Here is a 17,804-nt window from a genome sequence, read left to right on the forward strand (position 1 = left end):
TAGTAGCTCTTTCACCCTCAGTGAGCCTTGACCGCAAGATGGTGACCCACACGGCTATGGCACAGCCTAGACCCACCGGACCAAGCAAAGATGCAGGCAGGGGCTCCTTGCGGGAAAAGTCCCAGAAAGCCACCGCCCCAAAACAGCCACCTGCGTCATCAACCACAGAAAAGAGGAATCATTCCGCCTCTTGGGGACCAGAGAGTCTCATTGATCCTGGGATACCAGGTAAGGACTTGAGGCAGATTTTCACAAAGAGTCTCATTTTCTATAATGACACTTGGCTCAAAATAAGGTTCTATTTGAAGAGTGTTAAGGAAATATCTTAAAAGAAAGGACGGAGTTAAAATGAAGAATTTGGCCAAAAAGAAAAAAAATGACATTTTCTCTGATTATTTATAGTAAGGAACACCTACCAAATACGTTCATACATACGTACATATATACATACTCCAGAGGTATCAATACATTTATTTGTAAATAAGTTAGAGTTTAAAAGTTTCAACACCTATGTTAAGGAAACTAACGCCCTAAGTGTTAAATTTTAGGTGATTTTGAGGTGAAGCAGCATAACCCCTACCTATTTATGTAAATCCTCTTCACACCAAGCAAGTGAATGTGAAGAAAATATTGTATTATGTTGAAATGGTTGCATGTGCTAGTATCTCAGTATTATGCCTCCAATTTAACTAAATCTATCATCTTTTGCTTTTTTAAAAATATGGCTAATAATATTTTAAAATACATGCATACTCCTAAAGCATTACAGGATTCTATTGTTTAAAAATTTTTTACACATTTATATTTGCATGATTGTATGACATAGGAGACAGAATATAGATTATCACATTTCTGTATGCTTTTGTGAATGTCTTTCAGTACTCAAACTCTGCATACATTTTACTGAAATAATCTGTCACTATTTCAATAACTACTTTATGAAACTTTTTTGTTCATTATAGAAGATACAGAGTTTGCAAATAATTAAAAAGGAAATGACTTAAAATACCACCCCTTTATTGATAACAACTTTTAATATTTTGGTATATTTCCTTCCAATCTTTTATCTACTTTGTAGATTTTTTTTTTTAGTTTTTAAATTTTTTTTCACCCTTTACAAAGAGCATCCTTTATTGTGCATAAAAGTCACTGAGAAAAATAAGAATCAGAGTCACTGGGATTTTCAAAGAGATGAAATGCACATAAACATAAAAAGGAAGAAAAGCCATCAGATATGGTCTGATATTTCTGTTCTTTAGGAACTATTCTGTTTCTGTCCAAATCAGGAAGGATACTCTAAAAACACTCAAGTAGTAGACATTTTCATTCCTATATATATTATGTTCTCAAGGCATTTTGTCTTGTTTGATTTAAATTACATATCATGATGTGGTCAAAAACAGACATATTTCTATTTTGAATTTTGAAAGTCAGAAAGGTCAAATAATTTTCAAAAAGAAACAGGTCAATACCAGAGTCAGGACTCATCATTAACATTACTAATTCTCTATCTCAAAATTTGACCATGAATGTTATCCATTATAAAATTTGAAAAAAATACAATTGCCTTAGGTTGTCCTATTTAAAAGTTAGATCACAAAAATGACTTGTAAAAATTGAGCATTGAGGATGAAATGTAAGATAATTTTATTTCTTCACATTTCTGCTCTTGTAAGAGTCATCTAAAGTGAGTATTTCTACAAGTCTCCATTCGGACCAGGGCATGTATTCTGGATAATATCTCTATACATATATTCACTATATGGTTGTATAACTTACTATTGATTTAGCATTTATTTAAATGTAAGCAATAAAGTACTTTAAATTGTTATAGACAAAAGAAAATCAATAGGTAATCACCAAAGAAGAATATCTGTTCTACTCCCTGAAACAATATATTATCTATAAAATGTATTTATGTTAGAAATGGAAAACTTGAGATGCTCTGTCTCTTCAAAGCTTCCTGTAAAATAAATGTATTAAATTCTTACTTATATTTCCCAGCACATGTGCATGCTCACATACAGATGCACACACAACATACAGATGCACATACAACATACAGATGCACATACAAACGTTCAGTAAGTAAAGGGAAAAATCACCTAAATAATCACATAAGAAAGATCTTTTTAAAGCCCTCAGAATGTGTACTATCACTATACAGGTTTGTGATTTGTTAAAAATAGATCTAAATTCACCAAGTAAGCAAGATAACTTCATGATCAGTCTTCAGAATAGTTCTTAGAATTTAAAAATTTTCTATAAGTAAAATGACTTACAGATCTCTTTGTTACTCACATCACTCTGTTATTGGTCAAATCAGTCATACAATCAACTGGGTCATTCCATCATTGGATGACTTGAATAATTTTTTTTTTTTTTTTAATACAGCAGGTTCTTATTAGTCATCAATTTTATACACATCAGTGTATACATGTCAATCCCAATCACCCAATTCATCACACCACCACCACCACACCCCCGGACCTTGTAGATTTTAAAGTGCTTCGATACAAATATGTCTACAAAATATCCTACAAAAGGCTTTTCTTTCAGACAGTTTAGTTTAATTGCCCTTCGGATGCCTGCTTTTGTTTATTCCTTGCTGGTACTGCCACCTAATGGGAGAATTTTGCCACTCCCTCCAAACCTTGGGATTTGTTTGAATCCATTTTCTCCATATGGAATGTTTGTATGGAGAAGACAGTCACCTAAGAAACAGAGTAAGGGGAGACCTGGTGTTTTGGGCAGCAGGGATGAAGTTGACAGAGAGAACTGAGTTCTTGGAGGCCACAATGGGTGAACTCTTGCTCCGTCACTGTGGACGAGAGGCACACATGAACTTGAATGAATTAGCTGAAGGCAGAGTGGAGACCAAAGGCCAGTCTCCTTTGTTAGGTTCTAGTCATGGCTCTGCCTTTAGAACCCTGAGTAGTTGCTTCATGTCTCTGGACCTCAGTTTCCTCATCAGTTAATAAAAGCTTCAACCAGATGACCCCTAAGGCCCTTCTAGCCTGGTATCTGTTTTGGGGAATATGAAAAGCCTGACGCTCACGCATGCCTCCATTAGCCCTTGTCCGTGCTAGATATTGCTCTGTGATCCCAGCTTTATCTCCTGGGGGTTGAGGACTCAGCCTCAGGACCCTTTTGCAAATAATGCTCCAGGCTGCCACCACCAGTTAATGATAGTTGACACCCAATCTAAAATATTTTTGCATTTCTATTTTTTAAAAATTTTTTTGGCCCTGCCACATGGCGCAGCAGCATGCGGGATCTTAGTTCCCTGACCAGAGATCAAACCCGTGCCCCCTGCAGTGGAAGTGCGAAGTCCTAACCACTGGACCGCCAGGGAAGTCCCTGCATCTCTATTTTTGTTCTTTTTGATAATAAGCCTTTGACTTGGGCTATGAAGATGTAAAGAATGGAGTTTCACAGATGCAGAGAGATTAATATCCAGTTATTATTTATACTATGTATTATTTTTCCTAATCACTAAAGTAATATGTATTTACTGTAGAAAATTTGGAAAATATAGAAAACTATAGAGAAGAAAATTTAAATCATCTAGCAAAACTCACCATTAACATTTTGTTGCATTTTCTTCCAGTTACTTTTACTTATATACATACACACATACATTTATTCACTTTTAACAAAATTAGGATATTATTTTTACAAAACTTTTATTTTTCTCACTTGTGAGTATTTTTATACGTTATTAAATGTCCATCAAAAACACAAATTTTGAAAGTCCAGGGTGGGAATTCCCTGGCGGTCCAGTGATTAGGACTCTGCACTTCCACTGCAGGGGGCACGGGTTTGATCCCTGTTCGGGGAACTAAGATCCCGCATGCTGTGCAGCACAGCTAAAATATTACATTAAAAAAAAAAAAAAGTCCAGGGTAAAGAAAGTGGGAAGGAAAGAACAGAACCTTGAAAGTGTTAGAAAGGGCTCCCACAACATGTGGTTTCTGTTTGGACAGCATCCCCCTTCTCCCTCCTCTTCTGTTATCCCTGAGACCACCAGACTGGAATCCCCAGCCTCCAATTTCATGTGATTTGAAATTATGTTATATTCAGCATAACATAGTAGACTTAAAAATGCATTATTGTTCGTGACCTATGCCTGAGTTTTACAAGGATCATCAGCTAGTACAGTAAATATGAACAAGTTAATTTTTCTGCTGCCTCCTTCCCCCGCAGACTTGTGAGGATAAATAACACTTAACTCATTGAAGAGACGCTAAAGAGATACTAAGATTAATACTAATAATGTGTACAGAAAGTAATGAGATGCAGTTTTTCATGTATCACATTGGCAAAGGCGAAAACATAATAATAATGCTTATAAGAGTACAGAGAGGGAGATACTGGTGGTCCAGTGGTTAAGAATCCATCTTGCAATGCAGGGGATGCCGGTTTGATCCCTGGTCAGAGAACTAAGATCCCACATGCTACGGGGCCACTGAGCCCACGAGCCACAACTAGAGAGAAGCCCGCGCACTGCAATGAAGAGCCCATGCGCTGCAATAAAAGATACCACGTGTGCAACTAAGACCGGATGCAGCCAATAAATATTTTTTAAAAAAGGAAAGAGTACGGGACTTCCCTGATGGTGCAGTGGTTAAGAATCTGCCTGCCAATGCAGGGGACACGGGTTCGAGCCCTGGTCCGGGAGGATCCCACACTCTGTGGAGCAACTGGGCCCGTGTGCCACAACTGCTGAGCCCGTGCGCCACAGCTACTGAGGCCCGCACGTCTAGAGCCCGTGCTGTGCAACAAGAGAAGCCGCCACAATGAGAGGCCCACCCACTGCAGTGAAGAGTGGACCCCGCTCACCGCAACTAGAGAAGGCCCACGCGCAGCAACGAAGACCCAACGCAGCCATAAATAAATAAATAAGACTTGACCTTTAAAAAAAAGTCTTTAAAGAAAAGAGTACAGAGAAACAAGTCTCACATACTTTTGGTGGGATTCAAATTAGTATAGTCTTCCAGAGGGCAGTTTCTGAAGCTTTGTATGTATGCCTTGACCCAATTATCCTGCCCTTGGGAATTTATCCCAAGCATGTTACTAAGGATGAAGTTAAGGGTGTGTGCGAATATTCAGTTCCACCAGTGAACACACACTCCGGCCTCTTAGAATCGTCGGAGCGGATCACAGCGTTGCAGCGGGGCTTGCGCTTGCTTGGGATGCAATAGCACAGCGGCTGTGCTGTTGAAGATGGTTGCAGTTACAGGGCCTGTTGCCTGCATGGCCCAAGTCATCCATTCAAAGGCTGTCTGTCCCCTTGTATCTGACCCAGCCGAAGGAAAGAAATCTGGTTTCCAGCTCTGCAGAGTGCTAGAAAATTGGCAGTGTATCCACATTCACACTGAATCTGCTTTTTTGTTTGTTTGTTTGTTTTTGTTTTCGAAATGAGAATTCATGTTCAGCCCAGCAGGTTAGCCAGATTCTTTAAGGATCCAGATTAAGGCATGGACTTAGTAGAACGCACAACGTTCTGTATAGAGGTGAGGGTTTCTGCCTGCACTTTCTCGGATTCCCATGCTAAATATGCCAAAGCCTCGCTGTTTGCCTTATCTCTGGAGGTAATGAGCGAGCAACTTCTACCTTTGCGTTACTATGGAAAGTATTTTATTCAGAGAGGACATTCTCACAAAGGATATTTAAAGGAATTTTTTCACATGCCCCATATTTCATATTTTCATTCCGTTGAACTATCTTTATTCTAATTGAGAAACCATTTTGAAACTATCTAGCAACACTTCTGGGAAGGTGGTTTGAATGTGTTGAAGCCTATTAAGCAGCACAGCTGAATAGTCTATTATGTTCCAACATGGTGGCAGGAATCAACTGGATTCTCAAATGAATGGAAATCCAGTTAAAGGAAATGTACTTATCACAAATGAAGATAATCAGATGGTTATTTCCACAAACTTATTTTGAAGGGAGTCGTCCTCTTTTGTTGACCTACTCACTTCTTTGGACAATGTCATCTAATGAGCTATAATCAGCAGATGCCTTTAAGCATACCCAAGTATTCTGGGGCACTGAGAGAAACATTGGTCTTGGAAAAGGCACCTCCTACCTTCTACGAGGTATCAGTCTAAAAGCTTTGGTCACTGTAGTGGGGACTACATAATTTTATTATTTGAAATCTATAGATGGTTTATACGGTAAATTCTATTTTGTGACATCTGACCCACTTGGGTCAGTCCCAAGGAACCACTTGGTTTTAAACAAAATGACACGGTTTATTTTATCTAGAAGTTAGTTGAATACCTGCAGCATTCTGCTAGGATTAAAATATTACCCTCCAGCCAAATACAAATATGTTCGTAAACACTGATAGTTTTCTTAGCCTGCCTCCAAGAATGAACTTGGAACTCCTTTAAACTAATCTTTGGCAAGCTGTAGAGGCTTTTTCAAGGCTGCCTAGTACAAACAATATGAAAACGAGCAAAGAGAATGCCAATGAGTTTTATGACTATAATGAGGCCTAAATAACATTTCCAGTATGAGCAGACCAGCTGTCACTGGTTAGCTGTGATCTCGTCCTAGGACAATCCAGAGCATTTCCTGAAGAGAGCTTCCTCTTACCTGTTTTGCACACATGCAGTGTGGTCTACCAGTGAATAGTGAGAAAGGACAATTCTGTGGTCTGTGTTAGTTGGCAGGGGTCACAGGAAGCTATAGAACATTCTGGAAGGCAGGCCCATATGGTAGCCACTTTCCCTGTTGGTTTTCCAACTTCCCTCTGGAACATGCCTGCCTGTTCTATGGTGACTGAAAATGAAATTAAAATAACTTCCATCCAGCTTCCAGCTCTCTCTGTGAATGCGTAGCTATGCATGATAAACATAACACAATAGATCATTCAGAAGAGGGGAAAAATAATTTCCTAACCCTTCTAAAAGGATCATTACCAAAATGGATTATTTGCATAAGTAAATGATGGAATTTTCTTGTTTTGTTCTGACTGCTGCGTTGGTTAGAGCCTATGATAGGATGTATGGAGGTGAGGCATTTTTCTGTGCCGTTCCATATGCTGATGTCTAGGAAGAGTGAATCAGGCAGTCTGGGAAATTATGGTCAGTTCCTTCAAAAATGTAGAAAACAGAAATTCACATTTCAAATACCAAGAGGGCAGGGAAAGTCCCCTAGGAAATTCTAGAGTCCATGATGGTTGTGTCTTCTGAAGTCTCCTGTGTGCACTGCCCTCTCCCTAATACCTGATTTCTCCCAGATCCTGTATCACTGGCTTTCTCTCCCCAGGGAATGAAGGCATTTAAGAAAATACTTTTCAAATGTGACAACTGAAGATTCAAAATGAACTTGCATAGTTTTTTAAATGAACCCATCTCCGAGGCAAGGTCTCCTTTCCAAGAACAATTAACCTATTTCTCTACTGCATCCCTAGTAGAGCCTTGTCCCAGACCTTCCTAAGGAAACATAGATTTGTGATTTTGCCTAGATTTGAGTATTAGTTTGCTAAGATATGAGTAAATAAATATGGTATCGACTATCAGTTCTCAGAGCTGTGACTTTGAGAGCAGTATGGTTCAGTGGAAAAGCTCCTGCTTTGGATCAGTCCTGGGTTCTAATTCTAGTACCACTGAATTAGCAACCAGGTAATTAACATCACTGAACTTCATTTCCTTACCTGTAAGAGGATAATATCTTCTCACAGTGTTGCTACAAAGATTGCATGAGATATTATGTGTAAATATAATTTATGTCTCTCAGTAACTGCTAGCGCTATATGAATTTTTGCTAGAACATTCAAGTCCAGTGGCAAGAGAGCTACGAGCCTATAAGACCGTTAATTCAAATCAAAAATGGAAACAGTGTAGGGGTGGTCCCAGTCCTGAGTTCCTCTCCAGAATTAAGATGAACGATCTCTCATCTCCATTGGAAAGAGACAGAGGGGGGAAATTGTGAATGCAGTTATAGGCATACCTCGTTTTGTTGCACTTTGCAGATACAGCATTTTGTACAAATTGATGGTTCATGGCAACTTTGCGTTGAGTAAGTTTATTGGTGCCATTTTTCCAACAGCATTTGCTTACTTGGTGTCTCTGTGTCACGTTCTGGTAGCTCTTGCAATATTTCAGACTTTTTTGTCATTATTATTATATTTATGGTGATCTGTGACCAGTGATCCATTTTTTTTAGTTGAAGTACAGTTGATTTACAATGTTGTGTTAACTTCTGCTATACAGCAAAGTGACTCAGTTATGCATATAAATACATTCTTTTTTTAAATATTCTTTTCCATTATGGTTTATCAAAGGATATTGAATATTGTTCTCTGTGCTATACAGTAGGACCTTGTTTATCCATTCTATCAATATATATAAGAGCTTACATGTGCTCACCCCAACCTCCCACTCCATCCCTCCCCCAACCCCTCCCCCTCGGCAACCACCAGTCTTTTCTCTATGTCCGTGATTCTCTTTCTGTTTCGTAGACAGGTTCATTTGTGTCATATTTTAGATTCTACATATAACTAATATCATATGGTATTTGTCTTTCTCTTTCTGACTTACTTCACTTAGTGTGATAATCTCTAGTTGCATCCGTGTTGCTGCAGATGGCATTATTTTGTTCTTTTTTATGGCTGAGTAGTATTCCGTTGTATATATGTACTACATCTTCTTTATCCATTCATCTGTCGATGGACATATACGTTGCTTCCATGTCTTGGCTACTGTGAATAGTGCTGCTATGAACATAGGGGTGCATGTATCTTTTTGAATTGTAGTTTTGTCCGGATATATGCCCAGGAGTGGGATTGCTGGATCATATGGTAATTCTATTTTTAGTTTTCTGAGGAACCTCCAGAGTGTTTTCCATAGTGGCTGCACCAACTTACATTCCTACCAACAGTGTAGGAGGGTTCCCTTTTCTCCACACCCTCTCCAGCATTTGTTATTTGTTGGCTATTCTGACTGGTGTGAGTTGGTACCTCATTGTAGTTTTGATTTGCATTTCTCTAATAATTAACGATGTTGAGCATCTTTTCATGTGCCTCTTGGCCATCTGTATATACGGCCAGTGATCTTGATGTTACTATCACAAAAAGATTTCGACTCACTGAAGGCTCAGGTGATGGTTAGCATTTTTTAGCAATAAAGTATTCTTTATTAAGGTATGTACATTGATTTTTTAGACATGTGCTTTCATACACTTAATAGACTACAGTATAGTGTAAAAACAACTTTTATATGCACTAGGAAACCAAAAAATTCATGTGACTCAGTTTATTGCAGTAGTCTGGAACTGAACCCATAATATATTCGGGGTATGATTGTATTTTATATTTTTCCATTGGATGAAAGACAAGCCAGTTAATCTTCTGAAAAGAATTGGAGACTGGTACATTTTGGTGTTTTTATTTCTGGCTCATTATTTTTAAAAAATTAGACATGAGTTCTCAGCCATGTGATCTTTCCACTTCCAAATTTATCACTGGTGACAGTACTCACTGAGTGCCTGTCACTGTGCACTCCTGTGGTCTTTACAGCAACCTAGTGATGTGTTCAGATCGTTATCCACATCTTGAGATGAAGACAGTGAGGCACAGAGGGTTTCAGACCTCAGACAAGGTCACACAGCTAGTAAATGATGAAGCCAGGATTTAACTTAACAGTCTAATACCAGCCCCAGCGGGAGGATGGCTTGTGCAGCAAGCCTTGCTGTGTGCTCGAGGACCTTCTCTCTTAGCTACAGAGCCAGGAAGCAGCTACAGCGCCATTGAGCCCTGTTTGTATGTACTTTCTGTTAGGGCATTAGAAACACAGAAGAAAGAGATCCATGAGCACTGGAGTAGTTGGGTTGGCTACTTGTAGAGCTGTACTATGACTTTCTGGGCCCTAGGCACTTCATGGGCCCCTTCCTCCATTAAAAAAAAAAAAAAAAATATATATATATATATATATAAACACACACACACACATATATACGTATATGTATGTGTGTGTGTGTGTGTGTGTAAAATTACTGTGTTGGTATAGAGATGAATATGACACCGGCTGGATTCACTATTATATATTTATTATTATTATATTCCTGTTTTTTGTGATTTTCTTTTTTTTTTTTTTTTTTTGGCTGCACTGCCCTTGGCAGTGAAAGTGCAGAGTCCTAACCACTGGACTACCAGGGACTTTCCTGGTTTTTGTGATTTTAAAAGAAATTAAAGGGAATTCCCTGGCGATCCAATGGTTAGAACTCGGCACTTTCACTGCCGTGGCCTGGCTTCAGTACCTGGTCAGGGAACTAAGATCCTGCAAGCCTTGCATCGTGGCCAAAAAAAAAAAAAAAGGAAAGAAAAGAAATTAAAACCTTTTTGTGGGCCCCTAAATGTAAAAGTACCATGGGCTCTGAGCTCTGTGCCCATTGTGCCTAGGGGACAGGTCAGCCCTGGCTTTGTGATGGTTGTAGGCATTCAGTCATGCTCCAAGGTATGGGCAGAAAGAACCTGAATAAGTGGAAAGCCAAGGTTTCAATTAATGGCGTGAGCACATGGAATTGGGAATGAAAATTGCTTAAGCAGGGTACCCCAGCTGCCCAAACTGATGAGTGCTTGTCGGGAAGAGAAGGCAACATGGAGACCCTTGACGATTTGACCAAGGATTCTTGCACAGGCTGAGTCAAAAAGGATAATAACAGAATTTAGCGACTTCAGTACCCAAAGCTAGTTGAGAAGGAACAGTACCATCCATGATAAAGCTTTCATCCACCCATGACAAAATGAGAAAAGTAAGCACAATGTAATGAGTTTTTTATAAGGCTAAATTTATTCAGTTTAAAGAACTGTCCTTTTTATGTATTAAATCCTTCATGATTTGGGCTTTTAGACATATCCTTACTTTACAATGAAGTGAAGGTGATAGCCTTAGTAAATGGTCATTTCTTTTAATGTCTTTACTTGGCAAAATTAAAAATTGACAACCCTAAATTGGCCCCCAAAATTACTTGGAATTTTCATTGGTCCACAAAATCCGAAGGTGTTGAAAACACCTTGCCATGTGGACAAGAGCCTAACTTTACTATGGCCCCAGTGCTACAGCAGCCCTGTCATTTAGATTCAATATTCCCTGTCCCCATCTTACTGGGACACAGGTATCCACAGCCTCAGGTGACAGTCACTTTCCTTCGTGGACTGAGAAGCCCAGCCACTAATAGCAGTTACCTGGCTGTCTCTTTCCCCTTTGGTTCCTCGATGGTCACTGTCTTCTTTTACAGTCTCACCCTGGATGTTCCTCTTCTTTTTCCTCCCCTCCCTCTTTGGGAGGGAGTGGGGTTTCCACCACTACAGTAAAGTAGACAAGGGTAGAATTCAATTTGAAAGATACATCTGGTTCTCTAGCGTACAGGAAATTGCTTATGCCTTACTCATCTCTCTCCTCGTTGGGCTCGAGTTTACGAAGGAAGCCCAAATTATCGGCTCTATTTAGGCTGGCACGCATGGTCTTTTAGAGGCACAGTAGAATGCAGTGAACCTGCTGTGGCCTTGGCCGAGAGAGGCAAACATGGGCTGATCTAACTGCACTGATGCTGAGTGAGTGGGATGAGTAGCCTTTGCAGACACACTCCAGTAGGAATGTCTGAAAGCAGAAAGGCCAGGGAGGAGGCTCTGGCAGTTCCCGAGGCATAGGTGGTGGAGACCTAAGGCTGCGTGTGGCCCAGAGGCGGAGAAGAGGTTTGCTTGCTGTGGTGACTGATAGCATGAAGGGCTGAGTGAAAAGGAGCATTAAGGATGCCTTAATGAAATAAAGGTATTGACAGCCCCTTCTGTTTAACAGCATTAACACGTGACTACAATGATCATTTTAAATCATTGCTTTTTCTGGCTCTAGTAGGTATCTGGAATAACTTCGCAGTTTTCCATTTTGCAGTTGATTTTGTGATCCTTAGTGAATTCATGTATACGTCTTATTACAAAGTACCAAGGAATTTTAGGTACTACTTTTGAATAGTCTTATTTTAGTTGCAGGTGTTATGAACATTTCTGTTGATGCCAAATGAGTAAAGAAGCTTTAATTTTTTTGTTTGTTTCTTCATAAAATTCCTCATGTCAGCAGATCACTTCCAGTTCATTTCCATTAAGCAACATATTTTGCAAAAATCTCACTTGAAATTAAACTACAGCCTGAGGGTAACTCCTTAATTACCATACTGTCAATATAATAAGCACACAAATGCCATGAATTCCTAGATGGCAAATAGTAGAATGACACAGCCATGGCTCCTCAGAACCTGAGATAAAAATCCTGAGATTTGATCTTTCTTTATATTTGCTCTCAGTAGTATAACTGAATAGAACAGTTAAACAATTAACAGCCTGTCATTAAATCAGAAGTGCTGGTTTCCACCAACAAGCAGTTAGACACACCTGAGTTTAAATCTCAGCCCTATGATCCACTGACTACTTGAATGAACCGGGTAAGTGCTGAACCTCTCTGAGTCTGACCAGAAAAAAATGCAGCTATTAATGCCTGCCAAGCAGCGTTGAGGTAAGAAAGTGAAGTAGCATGTCTGAGTGCCTTGTGTATGCTCACCGTTCATTTTCTAAAGAAAAACGTTTCTGGACTGTTTCTGCATTCCATGGTATAAAGTCCAAGACTACCCTTGACTTCTCTAGCTGAAGTCTTTCCTTCCTTCTCTGGGTCGGGGAGGGAGTTCTGGGACAGTGTGCTTTTTCCCCCATCTCTGTCCAGTGGTTTTAAGTCCATCCTTAAAAAATAAATAAGGATCTATTTTCATGTCTGTTCCCTGAAGTTTCTGATGTACCTTCAATATGTTTTATTTATTTTCCACAGATAGTGGTTCCTCAGGGAAGCACAGAAAAGAGGAAAATTATATTTTTGAGTCAAAGAGCAATCGAGGAGGAGGGGAACACCCAGCCCCAGAAGCAGGTAAACGTTTACCTTGGAAATTCATTGCAGAGTAGAAACATTTACAGAACCACATATCCTGTAGCTGAGGTTATTAGATGAATCTGCAAGAGTTTATGATAAGAACAGGGATCTGTAGGTCAGAAGAACTAGTATATTCTCATCTCCTATATCATACTTCATCCTGGGACTCTTGAACTAGTATCTTCACATCTTTGGACCTCAGCTTCCTCTTCTATAAGTTGATTGGACTGGATAATCACTACAGTCCCTTCCAGGTGTAACATTGTGTGGAACGAGTGATACTCAGGACATAGTGGTTAAGAACCAGATGCCAAGGTTCAAATCCTTTGTCCATCACTAACTCGATGACCTTGGGCAGGTTATCTTCTCTCTCTGGATCTCAATTTCCTCATTGGTCGATGAACATAATAACTATACCTGCCTCACAGAGCTGTTAGGGAGAATAAATGGGACAGTCATTATAGAACATTTAGCATATTGCTTGGCTCATGCAATAAGCCATATAAATGATGGCTATTGTGATTGTTATTTGTGATCAACAAGGGCAGAGGTCTTAGAGTACCCAGTTCTCTCTCCAGGTGCTCCAGTGACAAAGACGGAAGACAACAGGAATGGGGAAAGGGTGTAGGTGGTACAGGGGATATTTAGTAAGTGGAAGAAGAACACTGTAATTTCATAATTTTGGTTATTTTTAACTAGAAAGAAAATACTTTCAAGATAGTCCTGTAGAAAGGTAAGTTTTAATCCTAAATCTCACAAGCTAATTAGTAAAAGAAAATTTAGGAGAACAAAATATGATTATTAAGCTATGGATCTAAACATTGAGAAAACTTTCTTTTTACCCTAGTAGTAGTCTTCTTAAATAATAGGTGGCTAAAATAACCCAGGTATCAAGTACCTAGATGCTGCCCAGGCTGCTGGCCTGCTGGACTTGGCCTGTCCCAGGATGTTTGAATAAAAACACCCATCCCCTGTCGACATACAGAGAGAACCGGGCCTGCCCCTTACCCCCATGCCCAGATGTATCCAGAGAGCCTCAGTTCTGATTGCCCGGTGCCTGTCCTAATTGTTACATATTTGAGTGTCACTCCCAGTTTTAGGAACAGAATGCCGAATTCATCCCCTTAGCTGGTTTCTAAGAAAACTATCGTGATGTGTTTTAGAAGGGGTTGGGAAATTTTAAATCTCAAATTACCTAAACTAAAAACACTGAAGAAACTATGCCAACTGAGTATTTAAAAGTCAAGAATAATTTTCAGTATCCTAGCAAGTACTTTATGGGAGACTTCATCTTCTTTGTCATCAAAGCATTAATCAGGAATCAGATTTGACAGTTCAGCAACCTCATATCTGACTTTGGCAAACAGAAAATTCCCCTAGATTGTATGCGGTTTTATTGTTGCCATAGCTACCTCTGAGCCCCAGACTTGGGACTGGGGTCTTCAGCCACAGCTCTCTTCCCCTGCAGCCTAAATGCTGGTGTTTTTAACAAGTTGCGCGCACTTAGAAGGGCAGCCTCTAATCATTTTCCTACCCTGAACAAGCAGAACTGGGGCTGGGTATTGGGTTCCAGTTGGTAAGAAATGGTTTGGGGTTCCCAGGGTTTCTTTGGGGGTTGACCAAAGTCTCTTTTTTTGCCCAATTCCTTTGTAACGTATCCATCTTCTGTGGCTAGTACAGGAAGATGCAGGGGGAACTGGCACCCTCAGGTCCAAACTTAGCCCTTTCAAAACTTCTTTCCTCAAGGTCGCCATTAGGAAACTGGAATGTATGTGCCAGCTCTAGAATCAAATTATAGACTGTTGGCTTATCACAGATTTTTATCTTTCATAATTCTCTATGGGAATACTGGCCTCACCCAAAAGACTTGTCTTGTACCAAGAGTCACTAATGCAACTTCCTCATCCCACCCTCCTGAACCCAGACTGAACTCTCAGACTGTTCCTGAGAATCTTCTTCAGGAGTTTTACCTAGGATTCCACAAATAAACCAGAGGTTGAAATGCCATTAGTATGTACTCAGCTCCAGGCCCTCTTGTCTTGGAGAGAAGGCCAGCTATACCTGGGACTGGTTTTAAGCTCAGAAAATCAAAGCTATTAGGAGTGAACTTCATCAGTTACTTACCCCCAAATGTAAACACCTGTCGGTACCCACCCTCTCTTCTTTTCCTCCAGCACTTGAAGGAAAAGGTGTCCCCTCTTTCCAAGGTCAGTCTCTCCCCCTGACCTTGATGCAGCTCCTTATCTCCTCGCCTGTTTCTCCATCATTCATTAACTCCCAGTGTTTATAATCTCTACTGGTTCATTCCCCTAGACGCATTCAGATCTCTAAAAACATACAAAAAACAAAACAGCATCCCTCAGCCTTCAATCTCCCTGTAAATGAATTCCCAGTTGCTAAGTGCAGCGGCCTCTCCAGGCTTCACCTCATTTGACCTCTCCTTAGGATTTGATTCCGCTGACCACTTTCCTCTTGAAATAGCCTCGTCCCTCTGCTTCCAGAGAAGGACTCCCTTCTCTGTTGGCTGCCGACCATTTCTGTGACCTGGCTCTTCCTGTGTGCCTTGGTTCTCCTCCTTGTCCGCCCTCTGAAATGTTGGTGCTCCCTGGGGCCTTGTCCCTGGCCCCCTTCTCCCTTCCTCTCTGGCGGTCTCACCCACTTTCATCCCTGCAACCATCACCTTAACGCTGAAGGTCCCCACATGTTCAGGCCCAAATCATTGAAGAGCCTAGAGAAAATTCTACCTGGGTTGGCTGTCGGCATCTCAATTTGAAACTGTCGAAAAATGATCTCCCTCACCCACCCCAAGCAAGCTCCATCATACATCTAAGTCACTCGGGCAAAAATCCTAGGAACGAGATACATGGACCACTCCTTTTTATATCTGTACTTTGTATATAATTCTACCATAGTAACTGTAATACCTTATTGTATCTTTTCATGTAAATGTCTGTCTACCCAGACTTGAAGTCATTAAAAAACAATCTCATTTAACTTTTGGAGAAGTGGTATACCATAGTAGTTCTGGAACAGTACTGTCTGGGGCCATATCCTGACTCTTCCATACTGAGAGAAATCAAGTCACTTAATTCTCAGTGCTTAGTTCCCTCATTTGTAAAATGGGGATAATAAAAGTACGAACTCATGTGGTGGTTGTGAGAATTAAATTACTTAATCTATAAAGCGCTCTTTATTATCTTTGATTACCAGTGTCAGGCACATGGCTGTTAATTTATGCAAAATGAATAAGTAAATGAAAGAAAATGTTATGAAATCAGCTTATGCAATGGAGGTTTTTGCTCCTGTAGTTCCACCAGTTGGCAAGACCCCTGTAGCTAAAAATAGTTCCACCATATCATCTCCAAGCCTGGCCTGACTACAGAGCAGATCAGACTAAGAATAGACCCTGCTGAGCCTGATAAGAAAGAAAGACTGATCTGGGGTACACACTGTTCCTTCCAGACTCCTGAAGGAGGAGTAAAAGCTGCTTTTAGTCTAGGTGTCTAGGATCAATCCCACAGGGAAGAAAACCTATGAAGGAGAACTAGAGATTTTTTTTCCTCAAGTTTTCAATAATGGTTCTACTGGCTGAGAGTAGGTTCTCTGGATTTAGGAAACAAAAATTTCTTAAAGCCCTAACCAGAGCAAAAAATCAGGAGTTAGTCCATACTTATTTTAATGGTGAATGATCATGTATGAATCCATAGATGTAAGCTATGACTGCAATGAAGATTATTTCCTATGGTCACAATGTCTTTACAGTTGTCTATTACAGTTGGATATAAGGGTAATCTGACTGCAACGTTTGTACCCGCTGATGGCATATAAATTTTATAGGAACCGGGTACACAATTTGGTTTTAAGGAACTCTTCGTTTGAGACCTAGACCTGCAACTTACAAGCTATGTGCTCTTAGGCCAATTACTTAATCTTTCTGCACCTCAGTTAATCTGCAAAAGGGAGGTAATGTAAGTACCTACTTGAGTTGTTCAGATTAAATAAAACAGTGCATGCACAGTGCTTATCATATAGTGGATTGTGGCTGTTATTGGTATTAACCACTGACCTACCCTGTTCATTTCCGACCTTTGCACAGGTGCAGTGCTACCCCTGGCCCTGGGTTTGGCTATCACTGCTTTGCTGCTTCTCATGGTTGCTTGTCGACTACGGCTGGTGAAACAGAAGCTTAAAAAGGCTCGTCCCATTACATCTGAGGAGTCTGACTACCTCATAAATGGGATGTATCTATAAGAAGTGTAATTTAAATAGCTGAGGGCAAGGACATGTTTCACTTATAATTTGTATATATTTTGGGTTCTGATATTTATAACCTCTTCTGTTTTTTGTTTTGTTTTGGTTTTAACCTCTTCTGTTTAACTAAGGAAACTACTGAAAACGCTGAAGATTCTGCAACTACTAAACCTTTGTTTTTATTTATTGATTTTCCTTGGGAAGTATGTGAAATATTTTGAAATTTAGAGAGGAGTCCATATGATTAAAGACTTTTACAAATCTAATTCTGATTTACATAAGCTATCCCTAAAAACAGAAATTTGCAATTAGCCAAGGCAGAAAATTCAGAGTCTCTAGAGGTTCCTGAGAAAGGCAGTGTTAACTCTTTACTTTCTAGAAGCCAGCCATTGGCACTTTATACCACCCCACTTCCCTTGTCCTGTGGCCCTCCCATTTCTCACTTTAAGCTTCCAGTGTTCTCCTTTTTCTTCTCCTCTTCAAAACCTATTTCTGAGGATGGAGCTCAAGTGAGTGTACATCTTCAATGAGATGTTATCCACGGCAGGAATATCTAAGTTATAAACCCAATGAACAGGTCAATAAGGCCTAGGGAAGGTGAATATGAGTTCTTCCCAATGCCTG

General features: G+C 40.0%; 1 protein-coding gene across 1 annotated transcript in view; it reads left to right on the forward strand.

Annotated features, from left to right (window-relative positions):
• LRP11 (LDL receptor related protein 11) overlaps window positions 1-17,446 on the forward strand; it is a 42,987-nt gene extending 25,541 nt beyond the window's left edge. The window contains exons 5-7 of the mRNA XM_068551148.1: window positions 22-228; window positions 12,831-12,926; window positions 17,026-17,446. Coding sequence (XP_068407249.1) covers window positions 22-228; window positions 12,831-12,926; window positions 17,026-17,180 — 458 coding nt within the window. The 3' untranslated portion in view covers window positions 17,181-17,446. The remainder of the gene's footprint in view (window positions 1-21; window positions 229-12,830; window positions 12,927-17,025) is intronic.
• The last annotated feature ends 358 nt before the right edge of the window (window positions 17,447-17,804 follow it).

Source organism: Eschrichtius robustus, chromosome 9, assembly GCF_028021215.1.
Source record: "Eschrichtius robustus isolate mEscRob2 chromosome 9, mEscRob2.pri, whole genome shotgun sequence".
In the NCBI taxonomy this organism is placed as follows: domain Eukaryota; kingdom Metazoa; phylum Chordata; class Mammalia; order Artiodactyla; family Eschrichtiidae; genus Eschrichtius; species Eschrichtius robustus.